The 21766-nt window shown below is 59.3% G+C and overlaps 1 protein-coding gene across 3 annotated transcripts; it reads right to left on the bottom strand.

Annotated features, from left to right (window-relative positions):
- Window positions 1-3693: 3693 nt before the first annotated feature.
- On the bottom strand, window positions 3694-21220 carry LOC102979856 (twinfilin-2). Of its 3 annotated transcripts, none has more exons than XM_007105932.4 (9): window positions 21063-21216; window positions 17270-17347; window positions 14584-14762; window positions 14074-14169; window positions 13735-13839; window positions 13461-13586; window positions 12620-12770; window positions 12382-12503; window positions 3694-6946 (listed from the first exon to the last, which is right to left on the bottom strand). In XM_007105932.4, the coding sequence occupies exons 1-9, from the start codon at window positions 21085-21087 to the stop codon at window positions 3857-3859; spliced, it is 3972 nt and encodes a 1323-aa protein (XP_007105994.2). In that variant the 5' UTR covers window positions 21088-21216; the 3' UTR covers window positions 3694-3856. The 3 variants fall into 3 exon arrangements, with proteins under 3 accessions (XP_007105994.2, XP_007105996.2, XP_007105997.1); XM_007105935.4 differs by lacking the exon at window positions 3694-6946 and adding an exon at window positions 11333-11943 and having other exon boundaries at window positions 21063-21220; XM_007105934.4 differs by lacking the exons at window positions 12382-12503; window positions 12620-12770; window positions 13461-13586; ... (3 more) ...; window positions 17270-17347; window positions 21063-21216 and adding an exon at window positions 7795-11763.
- Window positions 21221-21766: the final 546 nt, after the last annotated feature.

The following is a 21766-nucleotide window of genomic DNA, read 5'->3' as shown; positions in this document are numbered from 1 at the left end:
GGCAGCCCCTCCTGTGTTCTCACCATCACTTGGCCTCCCCCCGGGGTTCCCTTCAAAGCCTCGGTCACCACCCCTGTTGACTGTTTCCCTGTCGTTCTCCTTGCTTCTCTCTCCCCAATGCCGTGCACAGTACCTGACACACACAGTGAACATTGAGCAAATGTGTTGAGTGAATGAAAGGAGACTGTCTCAGCTGTAACGAAACACCACAGACTGCACGGCTTAAACAACAAACATTTGTTTCTCACCGTTCTGGAGACTGGAAGTCGCGGGTCAAGGCGCCAGAAGATTCAGTTCCTGGTGACAGCCCTCTGCCTGGCCTGCAGGCAGATGCTTTCTCACTATAAATGCACGTGACCTTTCCCTCTTCCTCTTCTTATAAGACCACTAATCCCACCACAAGGGGCCCACCTCCTGCCCTAATCTAAATCTAATTACCTTCCAAAGGCCCCACCTCCAAACGCCATCACCTGGGGGTTATTGCTTCAACCCATGGGAGGACAAACATTCAGCCCATAATAGGGACCAGTGAGAACACCCAAGGCTACTTTACCAGAAAGAATAGGTGAGCCGAAGATCAACCAAGCAGCCGAGGACACAGAGCCTCCTGGCCTCGCTGGCCTCTCTCAGCTCCAGGGGGCGGCTGGGGGTGGCCCCACGCCCCTAATCAGCCCAGGCACTGAGAGAGCTCGCTGAGTCCTGGTCCCATCAGATAAAGCCACACACCTGGGCAGTCCGCTGGGCGTGATAGAAGTCACGTCCCCTTGGAAAAACCACGCGGTTCCTTTCTGCTCAGGAAACATGCCTCACTCAGCCTTCCCAGCTCTGTTCCCTCACGAGAGCCTTCAGGGCCTTTCCATTGTCCTACACGTTCCCACGCCTGGAACTCCCTCCACCTCCTTTCCGCCCAGTGTGGTTTCCCCTCTACCTTGGGTCGTGTTTCTCCCTGAACGCTTAACGAGACCCACCTTCCTTCTCATTAAGACTCAGAGCCAGCAGGGTCAACAAGGTCATGAGCTCAACTTCTTGCTGCTGGTGGTTATGAGAACAAAGGATGATGGAATGTTTTGGAGGGAGTGGATGGATTTATCAACTGCTTACACAGGAGAAGCTTGGCTTCTAATAAGAATCCAAGTGTGAAAATGTATGATGTCACGGAAGCTTCCCAAGAATATATAGAAGCCTAGGTTGTTAAATAAAATGTCTTAGAGGGGAAAGGGAGAGCTGTAGCTTAGAATCTTAGCAGGTAGCATTTCCTTACATTTACATTTCTTCCTGTCAAGTTGTCCTAAGTCTCATGCCCTCTACTTGTCTAGCACACACTGCTCCCCAACAGCAAAGAAGCACAAGGAGGCAACACCAGGGTCCGCAGTCACCCCGGTCCTCCTCCCAGCTTCACGAGCCTCTGATTCAACCACATTTGCCTCCAAACCCCGTTCAGTGCTCTGGGCGGGGGCCCTGTTTCAGGAGGATCCATCTCTGGGTGGAGAGAGAAAATCTCGAAGCCACATCAGCTAGTTGTCCTCAGCATAAGTCCCTTACCAAATAATGACCACAAAGGACCTGCTAGGTTTCCCAGACTTTACACACATTACCACAAACCCTTGTAACAGCCTGCAGAGTAACTCTGGCCATCCCCATTTTCAGATGAGCAAACAGGCTCTGCAAGGGAGGTCACCTGCACAGGATAACCCAAATGGCAGAGCTGGTGATTGCCCCAGGTAATCTGACCTGAGGCCCATCTCTTCCACAGCCTTGCAGAGCTGTGTTGTGGGCAGTGTCGAGGATGTCCAGCAGTGTGGAGGAGAGGGCTGGGAGCCAGCCACGAGCGCCCTTCCCGACCACCCTATCTCCCGTCCAGCTCCTAGCGCCCCCTGTGGGGCCTGGGTTAGTGGCTCTGTCCCCGACACCCCAGACGGCAGCAGAGCTTTTCCCTGCAGATTGAACCAAGCACCATGGACCCGTAGACTCACTTAAGCGGAGCCCAACAGTGCTCCTACCATAGCCCCCATGCTTCATCTCCAAAATGCTCTTCTTCTGAATCCTCAGCCCCAAAAGAACCAGGTCTGGGAGCGTGAGTGAGTGATCGTGTATGTGGAGGCTGTAGCTGGGAACTACTCAGACCAACTACTCTGTTGGTGTGAGACAGGCAAATCGTGCTTCCCACATGCAAAATGTGGCGCCCTGGACAGGGCCCTGCCTCCTGCTCCCGCTCCAGATGTTGCCAGAGCCGTCTCAGAGCCACTCAGCAGGGGCCTCCCCCAAGACTCCAGCCTGGGGGAGGATGGTTCCTGTTTTCTTTTCTCCCCAGGCATGGGCCACGGAAGCTCATGGGACCACACTATAACTTCAGCCTGCCCTTCCAGAAGCCGGATTGGGTCAGGGCCCTTGTGGGGCTTCTGATAGGTGGGTCAGAGATCCTCCTCTGTCTTTCTTTCAGGCAGGCAGATAACAGGGGATGCCAGCCCCCTGCAGGAGCCCCTATACCCAGGTCAGAAAGGAGAAGGAAACGTATACTTCTCTCCCAGCTGTGGCCTGGAGGGAGGGCAAAAGCAGCCTCCCAGCCCCACCAGGGCTGCAAGATTAGCCAAGTCTGCATGAGCTCCAACCTTCCAGCCCAGAGGCCCTGAGCTGCCCCAAACTGGCCTGGGCCAGCTCAGCTGGTTCCACTCTCCCACCGCCCCAGGCCCCAGCTCTGACTGAGAGGCTGCAAGTGTCTGCTCTGCTCCTCAAAGGGCAGATTTACTTGTGGGGATGGTGAGGCAGCAGGCCTGGGCAAAGCACCACAAGAACTCTGGGCCTGACAGGACCCACAACTCCCCAAACACTTGTGGAGACCGTGAACAGGTTGTCTCCAAACACTGGGCATGTGGGCATCAAGGCTCCTGGCAGTATCCCAAAATCTACACTGAAATCTAGTATCCAAACTAGAAACACACACACATACTCCATCCTGGCTGCAACTCTCACCTAAGTGCAATCAGCTGTGAGAGGTGGCGGCTCATCTAGGTGTCCATTTGATGTCAGAACAGAGAGACTCAGCATGTGCTCTAGGTGGAAACAGAAAGGGATGGATTGTGAGCTCACCCTAGAATCTTCCCTGACTCTCAGCTCGCTGCTGCCAGGATTCACCCGCAGGCCTTCCTCTCCCCGGCCTGGACCAGCCTCCTGGGTGCAGCACAGAAATGGCCACCAGAGGGCGCAATCACCCCTCTGAACTTGCCTCAAATCTTCCCCATCTCCTTAGGAATGAACATTCCCCAGGGCCGCCGCCTCCAAAGAATCTGGCGCCAGTCAGAAATGAAGGGGGCCTGCAGGTTCTCTGCCCTTGAGGCAGCTTCAGTTCCATCTGGTGAGGGAGGCAGATCCTGAGACCAGTTCCAGAGGAATGCTGAGCTCGGGAGGACTGAGCATCTGGGGAGGGGTTGACAGGGGCAGAAGACCCAGCCTGATCTCTGGGAAAGACCAAGGCCACACTCGGTGATCTTCTTCAGACTCCCCTGAAAAGATGCCAGTGAACACAATTGCCCTTAGCATCTTCCCTCCCCTGCGGACCCATGCCCCGTGGGCCCTCCCTTTTTCTCCATGACAATTACCCCCAAATCACCTCTTGCTCCCCTTCATTTTAGGAAGGCCTGGAGAATTCACCCCTTTTCCTCCCACTCACACCTCCAGTGAGCTCACGGTTAGCTGTTGGCCCTCCGGTAGCATTTATTAAGTGCCTGTTATATGTCAGGGGGCTGGGAGGAGGGGGAGGCAGAGCAGCGGTCTCGCAGAGCAAGGCAGGTTGGGGCATCCCAGGCAGAGAGGCAAGTAGACGGGGGGGAAATGAGGCATGCTTGGCTGTTGCTCTGTGCTATTCGGCTGTCGTGGGGCCCCGGCAGAAGTTCCGGTTGTAGAAATGGCGGTTGTCCCTGGTCAGGGCTGTGCCCAGCTGGGCCCAGAAGCTGCCCTGGCCACTGGGCTGGTGGGGCCAGAGGAGGACGCTCTGGCGGCACAGGCGCTGGCGCAGCCGCACATAGCGGGAGCGGTAGGCGTCAGGGCGCAGGATCACCAGCACCACGACGTCCTTGCGGTCTTCCAGCAGGCGCTGCTGGGCCAGCAGGAAGCTGGCACGCAAGAGGCCGCTGACCCGGTCCGTGTGGGCCAGCACAAACAGGGTCTTGCGGCTGCTGTAGACCGAGGCCCACAGGTTCTCAAAGAGCGTCTTGCCGGGTAGCCAGTCACGCTCCTCCAGGCACAGGCGGAGTGCCCGGCGCCCACGGCGCTCCTCCAGCTGCACCCGCAGCTCGTTGTACACCCAGTCGGCCACGGCGCTCTGCGCCTTGTCGAAGACCACAAAGGCATCGTAGAACAGGGCGTCTGCGCCCCGCCGCTGCCCCCGTCGGGGCAGCCAGGCCAGGCACAGGTGGAAGCAGTACCAGAGGTCCCAGCCGCAGAGGTGGTGCAGCATGGGCACAGCCAGGCCCAGGGCCACCACCAACAGGGAGAGGCCAAAACAGTCCCAGGAGAGGGCCTCGTCCAGGCAGAGGCGCAGGTCCTGTGAGAAGATGCTGCGGCCCTGGAGCTGGCCCGGACTGCCACACTTGACTCGGCTGGGCAGCCCGGGCACGGCAGCCTGCACCTCCAGCAGGAAATCCACGAAGGCCGCCCCACAGGCACAGTGCAACGGGTTGGTGCTCACGTCTAGGATTTTCAGGGTGCCCGCTAGGGAGCCAAACCAGGAGGGCTCCACTGTCTTGAGGGCGTTGGCACTGAGGTTGAGCTCTTCCAGCCGCTTGGCGAGAACAAAGAAGCCGGGGGTCACGAAGCCGATGCTGTTGCTGCTGAGGTCCAGCTTCCGGAGCTGGGTACCAGATGGCAGGGTGCCATTGCTCAGGGCCTTCAGCTGGTTTCCCGCCAGGTCCAGTGTTTCCAGCTGGGGCAGGAGAGCCAGGCTGCTCCAGTTGAAGAAGCCCAGGTTATTGTCACGGAGACGCAGCAGCTTCAGGCTCTTGGGAAGGTTGTCCAGGGTACGTGGCAGGAGGGTATGCAGGCGGTTCTGGGACAGGTCCAGCAGGACCAGGCTTCTCAGGCCTTGGAAGAAGCGGAGATAGAGGTCTCCCTCAGCCCACATCTGGCCCAGGGCATTGCCACTGAAGTCCAGGGCCTGCAGCGAGGTGCTGCAGAGCTGCTGGGACACACGGCTACGGATGTCGTTGTGCGCCAGGCTGAGGTAGCGCAGGGAGCGCAGCTGGGCCACGAAGCTGAGATTGTGGCCCACTCCCTGCATGCTAAAAGGCTGGCTGTTGTAGCTGAGGTCCAGCGCCTCCAGTCGCGGCAGCTCCGTGAACGAGCTCCCGTGGTACAGGTCCAGCTTGTTGTGGGACAGGTCCAGCACCCGCAGGCTGGTCAGCGGCACGAACTGGGAGCCGTTGACCGCCTGCGAGATGCTGTTGTGGCTCAGGCGCAGGCACTGGAGGCGCGAGAGGCGGGCAAACATCTCTGGCTGGATCGTCACCAGGTTGTTCCGTGACAGGTCCAAGGTGAAGCTGAAGTTCTTGCAGCTTAGCATGAAGTCCTCCAAGCTGAGGGTGTCCAGTGGGCCAGGAGCGAGGTCCCTGGATGGCAGCCAGACCTTCGGCCCACTGTCCGCCTCCCCCACGGTGGCTGCCGGCCTCGCAGCTCCACTGATGCGGTTGTCTGACAGGTCCACGTAGAGCAGGCCCGGGAAGGTCCCAAAGATGCTGAGCTGGGCCTGGTTGATGAAGTTCATCTGCAGACGCAGAATCTGGAGCATGGGCAGGTGGGTCAGCGGCTGGAGCGTGGTCTCGCTGAGCGAGCGGAAGAAGATGCCATGCATGTCCAGCTCCTTCAGGGAGAGCAGGCCCATGAAGGAGGGCGCCAGGTGCAGGTGGGCGAAGGACACCTTCTTGTGGTAATTGAAGGACAGGTTGAGACTGCGTAGCTGGGCCAGGCCCCGGAAGGCCGTGGTCTTGGTGATGCAGTCATAGAGGAAGTTCTCACTCAGGTCTAGCACTTGGAGCCTGCCCAGGCCACGGAACCATCTGTTGTCCAGTCTGTAGAGAGAACTGTCCTTCAACACCAGGCCCTCGAGGCGGCTCAGGTGGCTGAAGGTGTCGGGGTGCAGCTTGGGGAAGTGCTTCGGACACTCCATGCAGGGGTTGCGGGCATGGTCACAGCGGCGGCAGTTCCCACCCACGTCGAGCACGCGCAGGGCGGTCAGATTGGCCAGGTCCTTGGGCGCCAGGGTGACAATGTGGTTATAGGACAACAGCAGGGTCTCCAGGCTGGGGGGCAGGAGGCGGGGCACCTCCGTGAGGTTGTTGTACTTGAGCGACAGGTGCGTGAGGTTGCCCAGGCCAAGGAGGGCGCCCGGGGCCACCTCCAGTGCCCGGTGGCAGGGGTTCTTGTAGTAGCAGTTGCCGTCCACGTACAGAAAGCGCAGGGAGTGTAGGTCGGCGAAGTGGGTGGGGTCTAGCACCAGGATGTTAGTGTGGCTCAGCGACAGGGACACGAGGGACCCGGGCAGGGCGGGCACAGTTGTGATGCCGTTGTAGCTCAGGTGCAGCTCCTTGAGGGTGGGCACGGCCAGGAAGGTGTTGGGCTCGATGGTCATGTGGCAGGGGAAGTGCATGGGGCTGAGGCTGGCCGGCGGGCAGTTCCACTTGAGGTTGAGGATCCGTAGGCTGGACAGGTGGGCGAAGTCAGAGTCATGCAGGTGGTGGATGCGATTGGAGAGCAAGGAGAGGCTGGTGACATTGGCCCGGGGCGCCGCGGCCGAGAAGTGTGGCACGGACTTCAGGAACAACCAGTTGCAGTTCACCAGGCCGTGGGGCTGGAGCTCACAGGGCAGGAAGGCAGGCAGGGTGCCCTGGGCCAGGGCTGCAGCCAGTGCCACCGCCTGCACCAGGAGAGAAAGGGGGTGCCAGGCACGGCAGGGGCCCTGTGGGGTGGGCACCATGTGAGTGCACGGCCCCAGCTCCACCTCTCCTGCCCCCCCGGTCTCCCGCAGGGCTCCCAGCCCTCCAGGGAGGTTCCTGTTCTCTGCCCAGGGCCCGTCCCACCTCCAAGGCCCACAGGGAACTTGGACTCAGGTCTGAGGCCCAGCCTTTGACTCAGAATGGGGAGCCAGAACTGGTTCTGAGACCTGGAATCCAGACTCATGATCTAGAGCTTTCACTCAACCAAACCCCAACTGGACAGGAGAGCCAGGTAGGTGGTCAACAGGCCCCCCAGGCTCTCCCCGACTCTCCCCTTCCATTCCTCAGAGGTCATTTCTCTTTCCTCCTGAGCAAGGGGGCATCTTCCCTTCCCTCCAGCCCCCTGAAAATCTCCCTCTGCTTTCTACCAGGCTTCCCCCAGCCCTCCCTCTCTGTTTGGCCAAAAGGTGGGAATGAAGGTCTCCTGCTGGGGCTCAGGCTGTCTACCACCCAGGGCCCTGGCAGGGTGGGCACTGCCCAGCTCTTTCCCCCTCTGCCCACCTCACCCAGCCCAAGCACTCAACCTGCTGTGGGTCAGAAAGGATTGGAGGGGAGGTTGGGCAGCAAAGGGCAGACAGGGCCCAGCACCACCACTGAGCACAGCCCTAGGCCCCAGCCTCCTCACCCAAGCAATGGGTTTGTGTCTCATGGCTCAGAGAAGGTCTTCTGCTCTGATGTCTTCAGGGTTCAGTGAGTTTCCCCAGGGCCACCTGGGTGACTGTCCCTTTCACCATTGCAGCCACCAAACCCACCTTTCTCCCTACCACTTCCCACTGTCCCCTTCTCTGGGGACTGAGGGCTGCTGTCCTACCATGACAGGGAATGGGGGCTTCTCCAGAGGGTCTGGCTGGCAGACTAGGCAGCAGCTGCAGGGAAGGATGCTTCGCACTCACAGCCCCTTCCCGTGGTGACGGCTTGGGGAACAGAGGAAGTGAGAATTTTGCAATACGCTGCGAGTCCCCCTCCTTCCCTCACCCCACGCCCAGGCCAGGGGTGTCGGGGGGGCGGGGTGGTTGCAATGAGTCAGAGGCCATTTGCATAGTCAGGCGGCAGCCGGCCCCTTCACCTCTTCCTCTTTCCACTCTCCCCCCCACCCCCTTCTCCACAGCCTGTCCTAAGAATCCGCCACATCCCACATGGGCCTCACACCGGTCCTCTGGGAAGTCTGGGGAGAAACAACCGCCCAGAGTCCAGTCTAAGGTCAGTGAGAGAGTGGAATTAGGGGCAGTGCCAGACCTGGGTGGGCTGCTGACACCCATGCCAGGGCCTGCTCAGCCCCTGCCCCCAGGCAGCACTCTCAGGCCAGCAGCTCCCACACTGCCCTTTCCTGCCCTGCGGCCCCATCCCCAGGGCTGTGTGCCATGCCAGGCCTGGCATACAGGGTTGGGGGGTAGCACTGGCCTTGCCCAGGCTCACCTGCCCCACTGCAGCTGCCACTTCCTCTAGAAGCAGGGCCTCCTCTGCATTCCCAACACACCATCAGAGAACAAACCCCATGGCTGGACCAGCTGGGACCTCCTGGCTCATCCTCCCCTGAAGCTCGTCTCACACGATCCTTCTGACCCAGGTAATCGTAACAGATCACTCAGGCCCAAAGCCTCAAGGTGACCCAGGACCCTCAGCAAGTCCTGCTGGCTCCAGGTTCAGAGTCTGCCCGTTGCCCCCCACCTTCACGTCCACCAGCCTGGTCTGCGCCGCCAGCACCTCTTGCCTAGACCAGTGCAGTCATCGCCTCCTCAGGGTTGTCCTGATTCTGCTCTCAAGCCCCACAGCTTATTCTCATTAGACCCCTAGGTCACATTAGGTCCCTCCTCTGCTCAGACGCCCCCATGGCCCTTTCTGGGGTCAAAGCCAGTCTACATCATAGCCAGCAAGGTCCTATGGTATCTGCCCTCCCACTGCCTCCCTGACCAGTCTCCAGCCACTGGCCTTCTAGCTGTGGCTTGAACACACCCATGTACTCTCCTGCCCCAGGGCCTTTGAATGTGCTGTTTGTTTATTTAGCTGCGCTGGGTCTTAGTTGTGGCACACAGGATCTTCATTGTGGCGTGCGGGATCTTTTAGTTGCGGCATGAGGGACCTAGTTCCCTGACCAGGGATCAAATCTGGGCCCCCTGTATTGGGAGCATGGAGTCTTAACCGCTGGTCCACCAGGGAGTCCCCGTTCCCTCTTTCTTGAAGCTTTTTCCAGACACTCACATAGCCCCCTCCCTCACCACCTTTACATCTCTGCTCACACATCACCCTCTCAATGAGGCCTTCTCTGACATTCTTATAAACACCCTACCCCAGATCGGATATTCCTGAGCTCTTTTATGTAATTTGTCCTTAACAGTTTTTACCTGCTAACACAGCATAATACTGATTTTTCATGGTTTCTTGTATATTCTCTTATTCTTCTGCTGGAATGTCAGCTACTTGAGGGCAAGGATCTCTTTGTCCGTGTCCCCAGAGCCCAGCACAGTACCCGGCACATAGTAAGTGTTCAATATTTGCTGAATCCATGGGTCTCCAGCACTCAGCCCTGGGCAGGCAGAGAGTGTTTCTGAGTGATGGTTAAATGAATGAGTGAATGAATGAACAAACAGGGCTTCTGCTGGGAGGGGGAAGCTTCTCTGTGCCCACCTCTGGATGGGTGTCATGGTAGGCAGGCGCCAAGCTGCCAGGCGTCCAGCTGGTGCACAGGCCCAGGTGCTTTAGCAGTCTGAGGGTGATGGCATTGTCTTCCTGCTCACCTGAGAACCAGTGTTTGGGGTGGGAAAGGACAGGTCTCCTTCTCTGGGTTCTGGCTAGGGTTCCAGCTCTCCTCCCTACAATTCTAAGGGCTTTAGGACTTCCTTGGTGGCACAGTGGTTAAGAATCCGCCTGCCAATGCAGGGGACACGGGTTTGAGCTCTGGTCCAGAAAGATCCCACATGCCTTGGAGCAACTAAGCCCGTGAGCCACAACTACTAAGCCTGAGCTCTAGAGCCCACGAGCCACAACTACTGAGCCTGTGTGTTGCAACTACTGAAGCCCGCGAGCCTAGAGCCCGTGCTCCGCAACAAGAGAAGCCACTGCAGTGAGAAGCCCATGCACCACAAAGAAGAGTAGCCCCTGCCCGCCGCAACCAGAGAAAGCCTGCGCGCAGCAACGAAAACCCAATGCAGCCATAAATAAATAAATAAATAAATTTTAAAAATAAATAAATAAGGGCTTTAGTAGGGGCTGAGAGAGGCCCCAGGGATGGGATACTGCCCTGAGTCCCAGTCCAAGATGCACTCTCAAGAAAAAGGACGGTGCCCATCCAGCAGCTGAATCCATCATCAGCCCCACATGTCCCCACCCCTGCACAACTCCCACCCAGGACGGGAGGGGTCTTCCACCCACTTCTCAGAAGCAGAGAATGAAGTTCTGGTTCCTGCTGAATCCCAAGCCTGAGGGAGATTCTCCCAGACTCCCTGGGACCAGAAACCCAGGCCCTTCGGGGCAGAACGCAGGTACCCGAGAGAGGGCCAATGAGCTGACAGTGAAGTCTGCACATGCACACACAGGCTGGAGACACCAAGATCCAGAGGTCCACGGAAACAGCCACCATGCCTCAGCCCCACGGCAGCCGGGAAACCTAGTGGACAGAGCTTACTCACTGTGGCAGGCCCCCAAGGAGGTCCATGTCCTAATCCCCGGAACCTGTGAATATGTTCCCTTACGTGATAGAGACTTTGCAGGTGGGATTAAGTTAAGGATCTTGAGGTGGGCAGAGTATTCTGGATTATCCGAATACAATCACAATGTCCTTATAAGACAGAGGCAGAGGGGATTTGACTACTGATGGCCATATGACCACGGAAGCAGAGGGAAGCAGAATCAGAGAGAAGATGCTATGCCCCTGACTTTGAAGATGGAGGGGCCACAAGCCAAGGAATGCAACCGGCCTCTAGAAGGTGGAAAAGGTGAGGAAATGGATTCCCCTGAGGCCTCCAGAAGGAAACAGCCCTGCTAAAACTGTGACGTTAGCCCTGTAAGACTCATTTCAGACTTAAGAACCGTGAGAGAATAAATGTGTAGTTTTAAGCCACTAAGTTTGTGGTACTTTGTTACAGCAGCCACAGAAAACGAAGCCACCCAGATCCCCCATATCACAGCAGAGGTGTGCCTGCCTCTTGGATGGAGCTCCCATCGACAAGCCGGCCTCTCCACGCTGTGCCCTCATACACAGGAACACAGGTTCTCCCACACATCTGCAGCCAGGAGGGCTGGGGCTCTACCTAGCAGGCCAACAGGCCCCTTCTGCATTGGGAGGGGACAGTTCTATGCTCAGGGCTTCCCCATTCCCAGTGCTAGAGATGGTCCCTCAGGGTCAGACTCAGTTGTTGATTTAAAAATATTTTATTCTTTAAAAAATACAGCATTCAACCATCTCGTCCTGCAATGACCCCCTGCCCCAGCCCCAAATGACCGCACCCCTTGTGGCCAAAGGCTTCTGGGCCATGCTGGGACCCTAGTCTCAGTTCCCCTGGGGGCCAGGTTCATGCCAGGCCCCCCACCCAGCCCCTTGAACCAGCTGGGCAGGGTCCCCAGATGCCCTGGGCACATGGAAGAGAGGCAGGAACAGCAGAGGGGGAGGGTCGCAAAATGCCAGCCCAGTGGTCCTCGGAAGCTGCAAGAATGTTCACTCACCAGCCCTCCTGCCCACAGGAGGTCACCCCAGAGCCCAGGCTGGGAAGGAGGGAGGTGGCCGCGGGGATGGGGTGGGGGTGGGGTAGGGGCAGCCCCACAGTTCCACATGCCAGCAGGGCTCGGGTCCCACCACCTAGCTCTCGTCCCCATTCTCGCCGGGGCCACGGATGAGGCGCTTGTGGCCCCGCTTGCCCCCGGGGCCCTTGGGCTTGGCGAAGGCCTGCTTGAAGGCATGCTGCTTGGGGTGCACCTCGTCATAGAGGAAGCTGGCCGTCAGCTCCGCCCCGTCGCCAATCTCAATCTGTGCAGGGCAAGGCAGTGGTTGGTCACTCCAAGGGTGGAGGGCCCTAACACATACCACCCTTGGTCACCCCCACTCCTGGGGCACCCCCCTGATCTCTCTCACTCTAGCCCTGGGGTGTCCTCTCAGATCCCCACCTGAAACGCACCTCCAGGAGCACAGAGCACAAGCCTGCTGCCCTGCAGGCCTTGTCACCCCCTACCTGCCTTCCAGACCCAGGAAAAGGAAAGACATGGTGTCACAGCTGGGGCTTGTCCAAGACATCAGTTATCTGGGCGGCCTGGGCTATGCACACTACCCCCTGGGCCTCAGTCTCCCCATCCAACCAACAGGGCAACAATGCCCCTGCTCTGCCATTCTCACAGGACCCTGATGCCCCACATGGAGGGTGGGGTGACAGGGCCCTGAGAGGCGAGGCCCTAGGGAATGGGCGCCCACCTTCTTGGCGATCTCCAGCTGGAAGTCCTGCTCCACAGAATCAAGGAGGCGGCTCTTGCAGCTGGAGTAGAGCATGCGCTCCTTGATGCTGCACTTGTAGCCGGGCATCGAGTAGATGAACACTGCGGAGAACAGGGAGGTGAGCTGCGGTGGGCCTGGAACTCCTGCTGCCCCATGGCCCCTGCAGGCAGCCCACCCAGCTGTGGGCCAGCACGGGGGCCCTGCTGTGGCCACTCACCCACAGACTCCAGGGGGTCACCCTCATGGGTGTGCTTGTAGAGGAAGAAGTGGTAGCGGGCGGCATCCCGGGGCACCCGTGATGGCAGCTGGGCCACGTCCGTTGGCTCTGTGTGCACCAGTTCGATGGTCTCCCGCTCCAGGTCCAGCTTCTGCCGAGGGGCAGGGGAGACGTGAGGGCACCACGCGGGGCAGGGCCCAGGCCCACCCTCGCCAACAAGAATTCCCTGAGGTGGGAACCTGCTGTCATCTCCCTCTCCCGGGGCTCCCCTCCCCCATCCTGCCATGTGGGTCCCTCTGAAGAGGTCACTCCTGGGCGCAGCCCCAACTCTGCCCCTTTGAACACTCTGCTAGAGGAGCAAGTTCCAGCAAGGACAGTGGACAGGACAGTGGGGAGGGCCTTCACCTCAAGGAGGCATCACCCTTGGGCCAGCCTATCCTCAGAGCTGAGGACCCATTCTGCTTGAAAGGGGGCAGGCTGGACCACTGGGGCACAGGGACCCTGGCTGGGGAAAGGGGGTGGTCAGGGGGCTGCAGAGGGAGTCTGGGACAGGAAGGGGCTCAGGGCTGAGGGGTGAACCGAGGGGTGATGTGTGTATGCAGCGTGGAGGGTGGATTGAGGGACAGTGTCTCACAGGAGTCCCTGAGGGTGAGCCGGGGCCGGGCAGGGCAAGGGAATAGAGTGCAGCCACCACACATGGCGACTGTAGGGAACAGGTAGGGATGGAGGGCAGCGTGTTCCCACGTGGCTGAGCTGAAGTGAGCTCATGCGTGTGCGCAGGAGCAGGGTGGAGGTGCAGCACGCCCTGAGTGTGTGCCTGGGACAGGGAACGGGCACCCACCAGCTGGATGTAGTTGACTGTCTTCTGTCTGAGCTGCTGAAGTGCCCACTGGGCCTGAGGCTGCAGAGGGAAGGCCAGGCCCTGCAGGGTCTGGTGTTTGCTCTCCACACTGATCTCTGTCTTCACCTGGGGACAGATGAACATTGAGCGAGGCCCTCACCTGCCCAAACCAGGGTGTAGCCCACCTGGGGAGCACAGGCTTGGCCAGCAGGACCTGACGTGACCTCGAGGGCCTTGGGCCAGGACTTCTGCCCACCCTGTCCAGCGCACCCACCTCGTTAATACGGATCTGCTGAAGTTCTCTCTCGGCCGAGGTCAGCGGGGCAGGCGCCGCACAGGATGACAGGTGCTTCTGGTACCCAGCAAAGGAGAGGTCATCCTGGCCGGTGGATGTAGAGGCATAAATGAGCACCTTGGGGTGGGCTGGCAGAAGCCCACTAAGCACCCCAGCTTGCAGACCTTGGACCCTCACAGCCCTCCCTACTCATCCCCAAGCCTGGCACCCACTTACTCTGTGACCCTGTATAACACCTCACCCTCTGTGGGTCCATGACCGCAACCTAGTGGTCCTGGCCTTGAAGGGGGCGAGGGGCGCCCAGGGGAGGGGGCCTACCTTCACAGTCCCGAAGAGCTCATCCTTGATGTGGCCGCCCCCAAACTCCTTCTTCACTGTGGCCCGTGTGGCTGCATACAGCATCTTCAGCCGCACCTGAAGGGTGGAGGCCAAGCCATGAGACCCCTCCAGGCAGGGCTGCCCGTCCAGGAGCAGGCAGGAGCCTCTGGGTGGGGACCTGGTCACCTCATTGTGCCCACACGCCCAGCAGAGGGCGCAGCAGAGCACCCAGCAGAGGGGGCGAGGCTGCAGTAGGGTGGCTCAGACAGCAGGGGGAGCCGCTGTCCAGCCCAACCTCTGCCTCCCGGAGCCAAGCTGATCAGGCTGGGAGGCTCTCAGAGACCCCAGGCTCCAAGCGCAGGACCTCATCCCTTGCTCTCCTACTCTCTAGAGCAGGATCTGATGTCTCCCCTGTTCAGACTCCCTGGGGTAGGGCCGTGTTATCTCAGTCAGACCCAGCTTTCCCCCCACCTCCAATCTGGGGGCTGGGCAGGGGTCCCTAGGACTCACAGGGGAATTATCAGGTGACCAGGCGAGGAACAGCCACTCGAAGCCCTGGGCGTTCTGCGTGTCCAAGCGGTAGAGCAGGTAGCAAGGCTGCTGGGCATCCAGCAGCGGCAGCACGGCTCCATCATAGTCCTGGTCCCAGCAGCCCACCAGCTCCCTCGAGGCACCCAGCACGAGCTGCTCTGGGGGCAGAGGCCAGGTGAGCCAAGGAGTAGCCATGTCCCACACCCACCTGTGACTGTGGTCCTCGGCCTCTGGCGGTGACTCAGACCCACTGACCACACACTCCACCTTCCCCTGGAGCCACCACATCCCTGAAGGCTGTCTGTGTGACTCAGTCATGAGTGAATGAGGACACACAGCCGACAGCCCAAGGTTGCTCCCTCTACACACACAAACACACACACACACACAGAAATGGTCTCGAAAACATGCCCACAGCTGACCCAGCACAGGCAACAGCACCAAGACACACAGCCACAGGCTTCCCTGGTGGCGCAGTGGTTGAGAGTCCACCTGCCGATGCAGGGGACACGGGTTCGTGCCCCAGTCCGGGAAGATCCCACATGCCGCGGAGCGGCTGGGCCTGTGAGCCATGGCCGCTGAGCCTGCACGTCCGGAGCCTGTGCTCCGCAACGGGAGAGGACACAACAGTGAGAGGCCTGCGTACCGCCAAAAAAAAAAAAAAAAGACACACAGCCACATGCCCACAGCCATCAACAAACAACGTGACCCCTCACAGTCACCCACACACTCAGACCCACCGCACAGCTCCTCAGCACACAGCCCCACTGGGCTACCTCCTGCCTCCTCCTTCCTCAGCCTGGGGCTCCAGCAGACCCCCCAGCACACCCTTCTCAGAACGAATGTGCTACAGGAAGTGGGATCACAGCCTCAGGCCACAGGGATCTGCAGGCGCAAAGGCACATGGGCAAGAGGGAGACATGGGCTCTTACCAGACACTGTATAAACAGCTACCCTGCTGCCCCCCACCAGCTGCAGCTTCCCCAAAAGTAACATATCAAAAGCAGCCAACCTCTAAATGCCTGGGGCCGAGTGGCTGAATGGGGTATCGAGGCTGGACGTACACTTGACTTATCAGCCCACAGGGCCTCAGTGTGGCACCGAACACCAGCCCAGATGTGCACAGGCCCAGGTTAGAGGAAGAACTGGGGCAAGGGGACAATCACCGCCTGGCCAGGGGGTACTGTGCCTGACCACCAGGCCCTCCTGATGGGGGCAAGGGGCCTGGCTGTCTAGGAGTCCCAACAAGCCAGGCCGCCTCCCTCTGGCCTCGGCCTCCTCACCTATCCTCCCAGAGCTCAGATGGGATCAAGGCTGAAAACCAGCAGTCACGGGCCCACTGGACCCCAACAGCACTGCCCAAGTTGTTTAATGTGTTGCCAACATTTTTCAAACTGGGAAGTTTCACATAAGAAGTGGAATTCATGGCTTCTCTAGAAAAATCAGGAGATGAAGCCACACTCAGTGGGAGCTGGGCAATGGCTGCCTGTCAGGAGGCCTGGACCCTCCTGGGCATTCCCAGGTGCCCCAATGGCTGTAATGCTGAATGCAGGTAAGGGCTCACCTAGAGACTCCTCCTGCTAAACGTCTACAGGGACGACCTGTCTGGGAGGCGACAGGGAAGGCTGAGGACTGGGGTCCACGAGTCTACTTCTTTGGAGGGGTCCAGGGGGCTGACCTACCCCAATGACCCTGACCCAGCCTCTGAGGGCATCTGTATTTGGGGACCCTGGACAAAGCCCAGCACAACTCTGGCCCTAAAGCCTGGGGTGAATTCTGGGTCTGAGCAGACCCTGCTTTGACCCAATTCAATGTGTGAAAAGTCAGCTGGGCACCAAGCCCATTCGGGGAGCCCCAGCAGGGCCCACTACTGCATGGCTACCAAGAAGGGCTGGAAGGATTCGTGGCGGCCCGGCCCACCCCCAGTCCTGGAGTCTGTACACTTTACTTCCAGGGCCAGCCCCTCAGCTATCCTCTACCCCAGAACTCCTCTATCCCAAGTCCCCCCCAAGCCTCAGTCTAATCCTCCACCTCCTCAAAGCCCCTCCCCACTTCAGCCCTCAGCTCAAGCTCACCTGCCCCGCCAACCCCTATATCCCCAGCACCGCCCCTTGCGGAAGCCCCAGGTATCCCGGGTCCAGGTCAAGGCCTAGCCAAGCCCGGAATCCCCTAGTCCTGCTCTCAAAGAGGCTGACATGAGTCCCTTCTCCCCATTGTGAGGGCACTTCCCAAGGGCAGGGCTCTGGCTTCTCCTTAGGAATCTCCCCCAGCCAGTGGCCAAGCGAGGCCAGGCTTGCCGACCACACAGGGAGGTGAGTGGCACTAGCCACACGGGGCAATGCCTGGCCTTACTCATCCCCTGCCACCCTACCTAACCCAGCCCAGTCCCCTGACTAGGCCAACGGCCAACTACAGAGCCTCTGGGGAGGCTGGGGGGGACCCCCCGGGGAGGGCTCTCCTTGCTATCCCCCCAGCTTCAGCTTTCTGCTCAGTGTAACAGGCAGAATGACCATGCCCACCTCCAAAGCTCTCCTACAAGACACCTCCCATTTGCAGATAGGAAACTGAGGCCCTGAGGGGGCTGGAGGCCAATGTCCCCCCACCTCCCAGAGAAGCAGCGGGGTCCAGCCACCAGCCTGTACCCTCGCTTGTAGGAAGCACTCACCGTCCTCAATGACGACTTTGATGAGCCGCACAGAACCAGCCCGCGCCTTGGCAAAGAACTCCTTCAGCTCCTCGGTAGCTACCAGAACAAGAAACATGGTGGAGGATGAGCAGACAGAGGGAGCACGGTGGGCAGGACACACTCAGGGCCCGCTCTGCCCTGGGGGTCTGGTGGCAGAGCTGGGAGCCGGGTTAAATACGGCCCCCCATGTGACTGGGAACCCGAGACAGCCGCTGAACACAAGCTCCCAAATTTAGCCAGCAGAGGTGGCAGGCGGGTGGCCTGCTGGCTGGGATGGCTCTGTTGACAGGGCACACGGGGATGGGACGGCCCACCCGAGAATGGGGCGGGCTCTGGGACAGGCCAAACCAGCCAGAGTGTACAGCCCCCTCCTGTCCCCTGCCCCCCAAGAAGGCCCAGCACAGAGCTGGCCTGGGACACTCCTAGCACCATCATGTCCACAGACAGAAATACAAGAACAACTGCTCCCAATGCGCACGGCCCACTCTGTCTACTCAAACATGTACACGCATACACACATGCATGCATTGCATGTTGCACGTGCCAATGGGTACATACTCAGTCCAGCATGTGAACAAAACACATAAACACTATGTGACAGAGAGAGGAACAGAAATGCAAACGCCCTCATACATGAACACACCACTCAGCTGGTCAAACATGGACACACACATTTAAACGTGCAAACACACAGACACACACACACAGATACAGTCCCCAGGGTGCTAATAAATTCACACACAGGCAAATGCAGAGCATGGCTAACATGTGTGTACAGGCAAATGGCTGTACAAAGTGTACACAGAAATACAGAGGTACACACTGACACACATGCATGCACACCCAGCCCCAGCCCACCAGCCACGCTGCCTAACCCTGAGATGCCCTGGGGAGCCAGGCCAGCCCTGGCACAGCCCTGCCAGGGGGTAATAAGCCTCCACCCCCAGGCAGCTGGAAAGAGGAGTGACTCTCAGGGTCTCCCCAAAACAGACCCTGTCTTGGTCCCTGAGCCACAGACCTGAAAGGTGACAGCCAGCGAGTGACCAAGGACCCAAGTGCAGAAGTGAGGATCATGGTCAGAGCTAGGGAACCATGGAAGTCACAGATCCACTGGTGGTTTAGAGAGGGAAACCAAGGTCCAAGTTGGGAAGGACCTACTTGGGTCTCTGGGTGCACAGGGCCAGGCCAGCATGACCTTGGGGCTGCCCAGGGGTCAGGAGAATTCTGCAGGAACACAGCTGGACGGCTGAGGTCAGAGAATATTTATAGGGCCCAGTTCCGGCAGCTCAAGGGCGGGGTGGGGGGGGCCTTTAGGAAAACAAACTCTGGTCATGTCCTCAGGTGCCCATCATGCAGGGTGACCCTGAGCCTGAGACCTCACGCTGTGTACCACCCTCCAAGGCCACTGGGTGGGCAGGGTCCCAGCTAAGCCCGGCAGGCCCTTGGGGCTGAGAGTAGCATGGCATGGAGACACAGCCCCACTGGGCCAGGACAGAGCTGCCCCTCAGCGGACCCCAAGCAGGCCCCTGATGAAGAGCTTGACCTTGGGGGCTCCACCTTTCCCATAGCTATCTGTGACCTCTGACCTCATTGAACCTCAAACTCATCTATAACATGGAGCTAATACCCCTCACATGGTTAGAGCCTCTCCTAACAACAATTACTAATATTTTTTTAAGATTTTTTTCTGATGTGGACCATTTTTTTAAAGTATTTATTGAATTTGTTACAATACTGTTTCTGTTTTATGTTTTGGTTTTTTGGCCCTGAGGCATGTGGGATCTTAGCTCCCTGACCAGGGAATGAACCTGCTCCCTCTGCAGCAGAAGGCAAAGTCTTAACCACTGGACTGTCAGGGAAGTCCCAGCAATTATTAATTTTTATTACTGTAATGACGGCGGGACAGGCCGTGCTGAGCTGTCATTTCCACCTGCTCAGACCTCTCCCAAGGGAGAGGCTGACACGCCCCTTCTAGTGTTACCAGGACAAAGTGACACCCCAGTAGTGGAAGACACATCCCCCTCCATGCCTCCTCAGCCACCATCAATAATCCAGAGGCCAGGCCTGGGACACCTGAGCCTCTATCATCAAAGATTCATGTCCCCCACCCCCACCCCCCGCTGCCTTACCTCCCATCGCCCTCCCAGTAAGCCTCAGGTTACAGGTCCCTCCCCTGCCCAGCTCTGAGGCAGCAGATCCACACCTATGGCCAGGTCAGGGCTGGCACCTGGGCATCCAGGGTGATCTCTCCTGTGGCCTCCTCAGGACAGAAAGGGGAAGGAGTGGGCTGCTCCCAGGCAGAAGGAGGGCTGGGAGGGGGCTCAGCCCTCAGATTCCCCTAGGCAGGCCCATCGCAGCATATGGGAAATGAGGGAGTGAGGAAGGGCCCAGGCCACAGGACTGGTCAGCCTACAGTGGGGAGGAGGAGCCCTAACTTCTGATCCCCTCTCAGTTGGAGGCAGCAGCAATGATCAGACAAAGGGGAAGGAAGGGGCTGGTCTGGTGAGGGGCTGTTCCCTTCTGTGGGGCTGAGTCATGAAGCCGCCCCTCCAGCTCTTCTTGGAGAATGGCTGGCCCAGACCCAGGCCCCTGCCTTTTCTGGTCCTGTGGGGTGTGGCCAGGGAAACCCTCTCAGGGCCAGCCACCAAGCGGCCACAACCACAAGCAGAGATCCAGGCGGTCAGGCTGGTTGATGGTGATGGCCCAGGGCAGGGGATCCTGATGTGGTGGGAGGAGTGGCTGACAGCCAAACCACTGGGCTATCTGGGCCTTCCCCACAGGCCAGGCAGCCCTCCCAGGCCAGTGACACAGGAGGACACTGAGGCCCAGGTAGGGTCAGCACACCTGGCTCCTGGCCACTGCTTCTTCCCCATCCTGTATAAGGAGGAAACCGGCCCCTTGGGGGAGGAGGGTGATGCTCTGGGCTGGAGAAGCTTGGGGTGGGGGGAGCTGGCCTGGAATCTCTAGGGTCAGGACCCTCTTCCCTGCCTCCAGCTTGGAGCAGGAGCCTTCCAGCACTGGCTGGGGCAGACTCAGGAGATCAGAGTGGAAAATGGCAGGGAGATCAGAGGTCAAGGTCAGATTGGCGACTCTCCACATCCCACTTAGAAAAAAAACCTGTCCCAGGTTTTTCCCAGCCTAGTTTGTGAGGGTCTCAGGAGGAGCCCAAGGTCAGGGCCCCCTCCTCACACAGACACAAACCAATACGAGCCATACATGCATCCATGGTAACAAATGAACACTGACATGCACCCAACTTGTGCACACGCACACAGACACCCACAGACATGTGCACACAGTCACGAAACACTGATGTCTAAAGATGATTCCATGCGACAGTGTCCAATCAGCCATTAGTGCATGTGCACTGGATGTACACAAGCAGTCAGATCCAGATGTGCACATACAGGACTATACACACAAGACAAATGCACATGCGTGCACACTCCCTCAGATGTGCACATCCGGGTACACCCACCCCCAGAAAGGAACAAAAATACATAGATGGGCACACACAGGCACATCCACCCCCAGATGGGAACACCGATACTTCCACCACAGCTGTGTGCGTACATGTACGCCCACCCTCAACTATGCACAGTAAGTCCGCATCCCACCAAGATGTGCCCACCCCAGGCGACCCGCGGCTGCAAAAGAGAACAGGAAGCTTCCCCAGGCTGGTGCCGGGGAGGAAACGGGCCGAGACCCAGCAAGGGGGAGCAGCCGCGAGCATTGACCCTCGGCCCCCTGCCCGTCCGCCATCCGCCCTCACCGTGGATGCCAGTCTGGTGCGCCATGACTCTGTGCCCCGCTCCGCCCGCGCCCTCGGAGCCCTCGGCTTGGCCCCGGCCCGGCTCAGCTCGCTTGGACTCGGAGGAGGAAAAGAAGTAGGTGGATGTGGTGGCGGCAGCCCAGGCTCGCGCAGCTTCCCGGGCGGTGCCGCAGACCCGCCCCCAGAGCGCCCCGCCCCTGACGGGCGAGACCCGGAGGGGGCGGGGAGTCGGGGCCGCGCGTGCGCGTAGTGGGCGCCTGGTTTCGGGTGGGCCCACGGCTGAGTTGATCGCCTTGTCTGCGCGCTTGCGCGTGCCGTTTGTACCCGACAACAGGGCCTGCGTGTGGCCGAGCGTGTGTGGGCGCACGCGTGTTTGAGCCTGTGCACCGTGATCCGAGTGGTCTGTGGCTGGGGTGTGTCCGTGAGTTCCGGCCAGGTGGGTTTGTAGGTGGGTGGGATCCACGCGTACCCCAACTTGTGGCCTTCAAGCGGGCGGGGGGCGGGTGTGGTCTGTGTGTGGATGGGCGCGCGTGTGTTTGAGTGACATCCCTTTCCTCGGAGACGTTTCTTGAGCGCCTCCTGTGGGGCCTGGGCTCCTCGAGGCGTCCCGGCCCGCAGGCCCTGCCCTAGCAGTGGGAGCCCAGACCGCCATTCTACTAGGCAGTCAGCGAATGAGCTGTGTCTGGCAGCGAGCGCCCTGTGCA

The sequence above is a fragment of the Physeter macrocephalus genome, unplaced genomic scaffold, assembly GCF_002837175.3.
Source record: "Physeter macrocephalus isolate SW-GA unplaced genomic scaffold, ASM283717v5 random_160, whole genome shotgun sequence".
In the NCBI taxonomy this organism is placed as follows: domain Eukaryota; kingdom Metazoa; phylum Chordata; class Mammalia; order Artiodactyla; family Physeteridae; genus Physeter; species Physeter macrocephalus.
The sequence above is the reverse complement of the archived record's forward strand: the minus strand, read 5'-3'. Positions and strand labels throughout refer to the sequence as shown.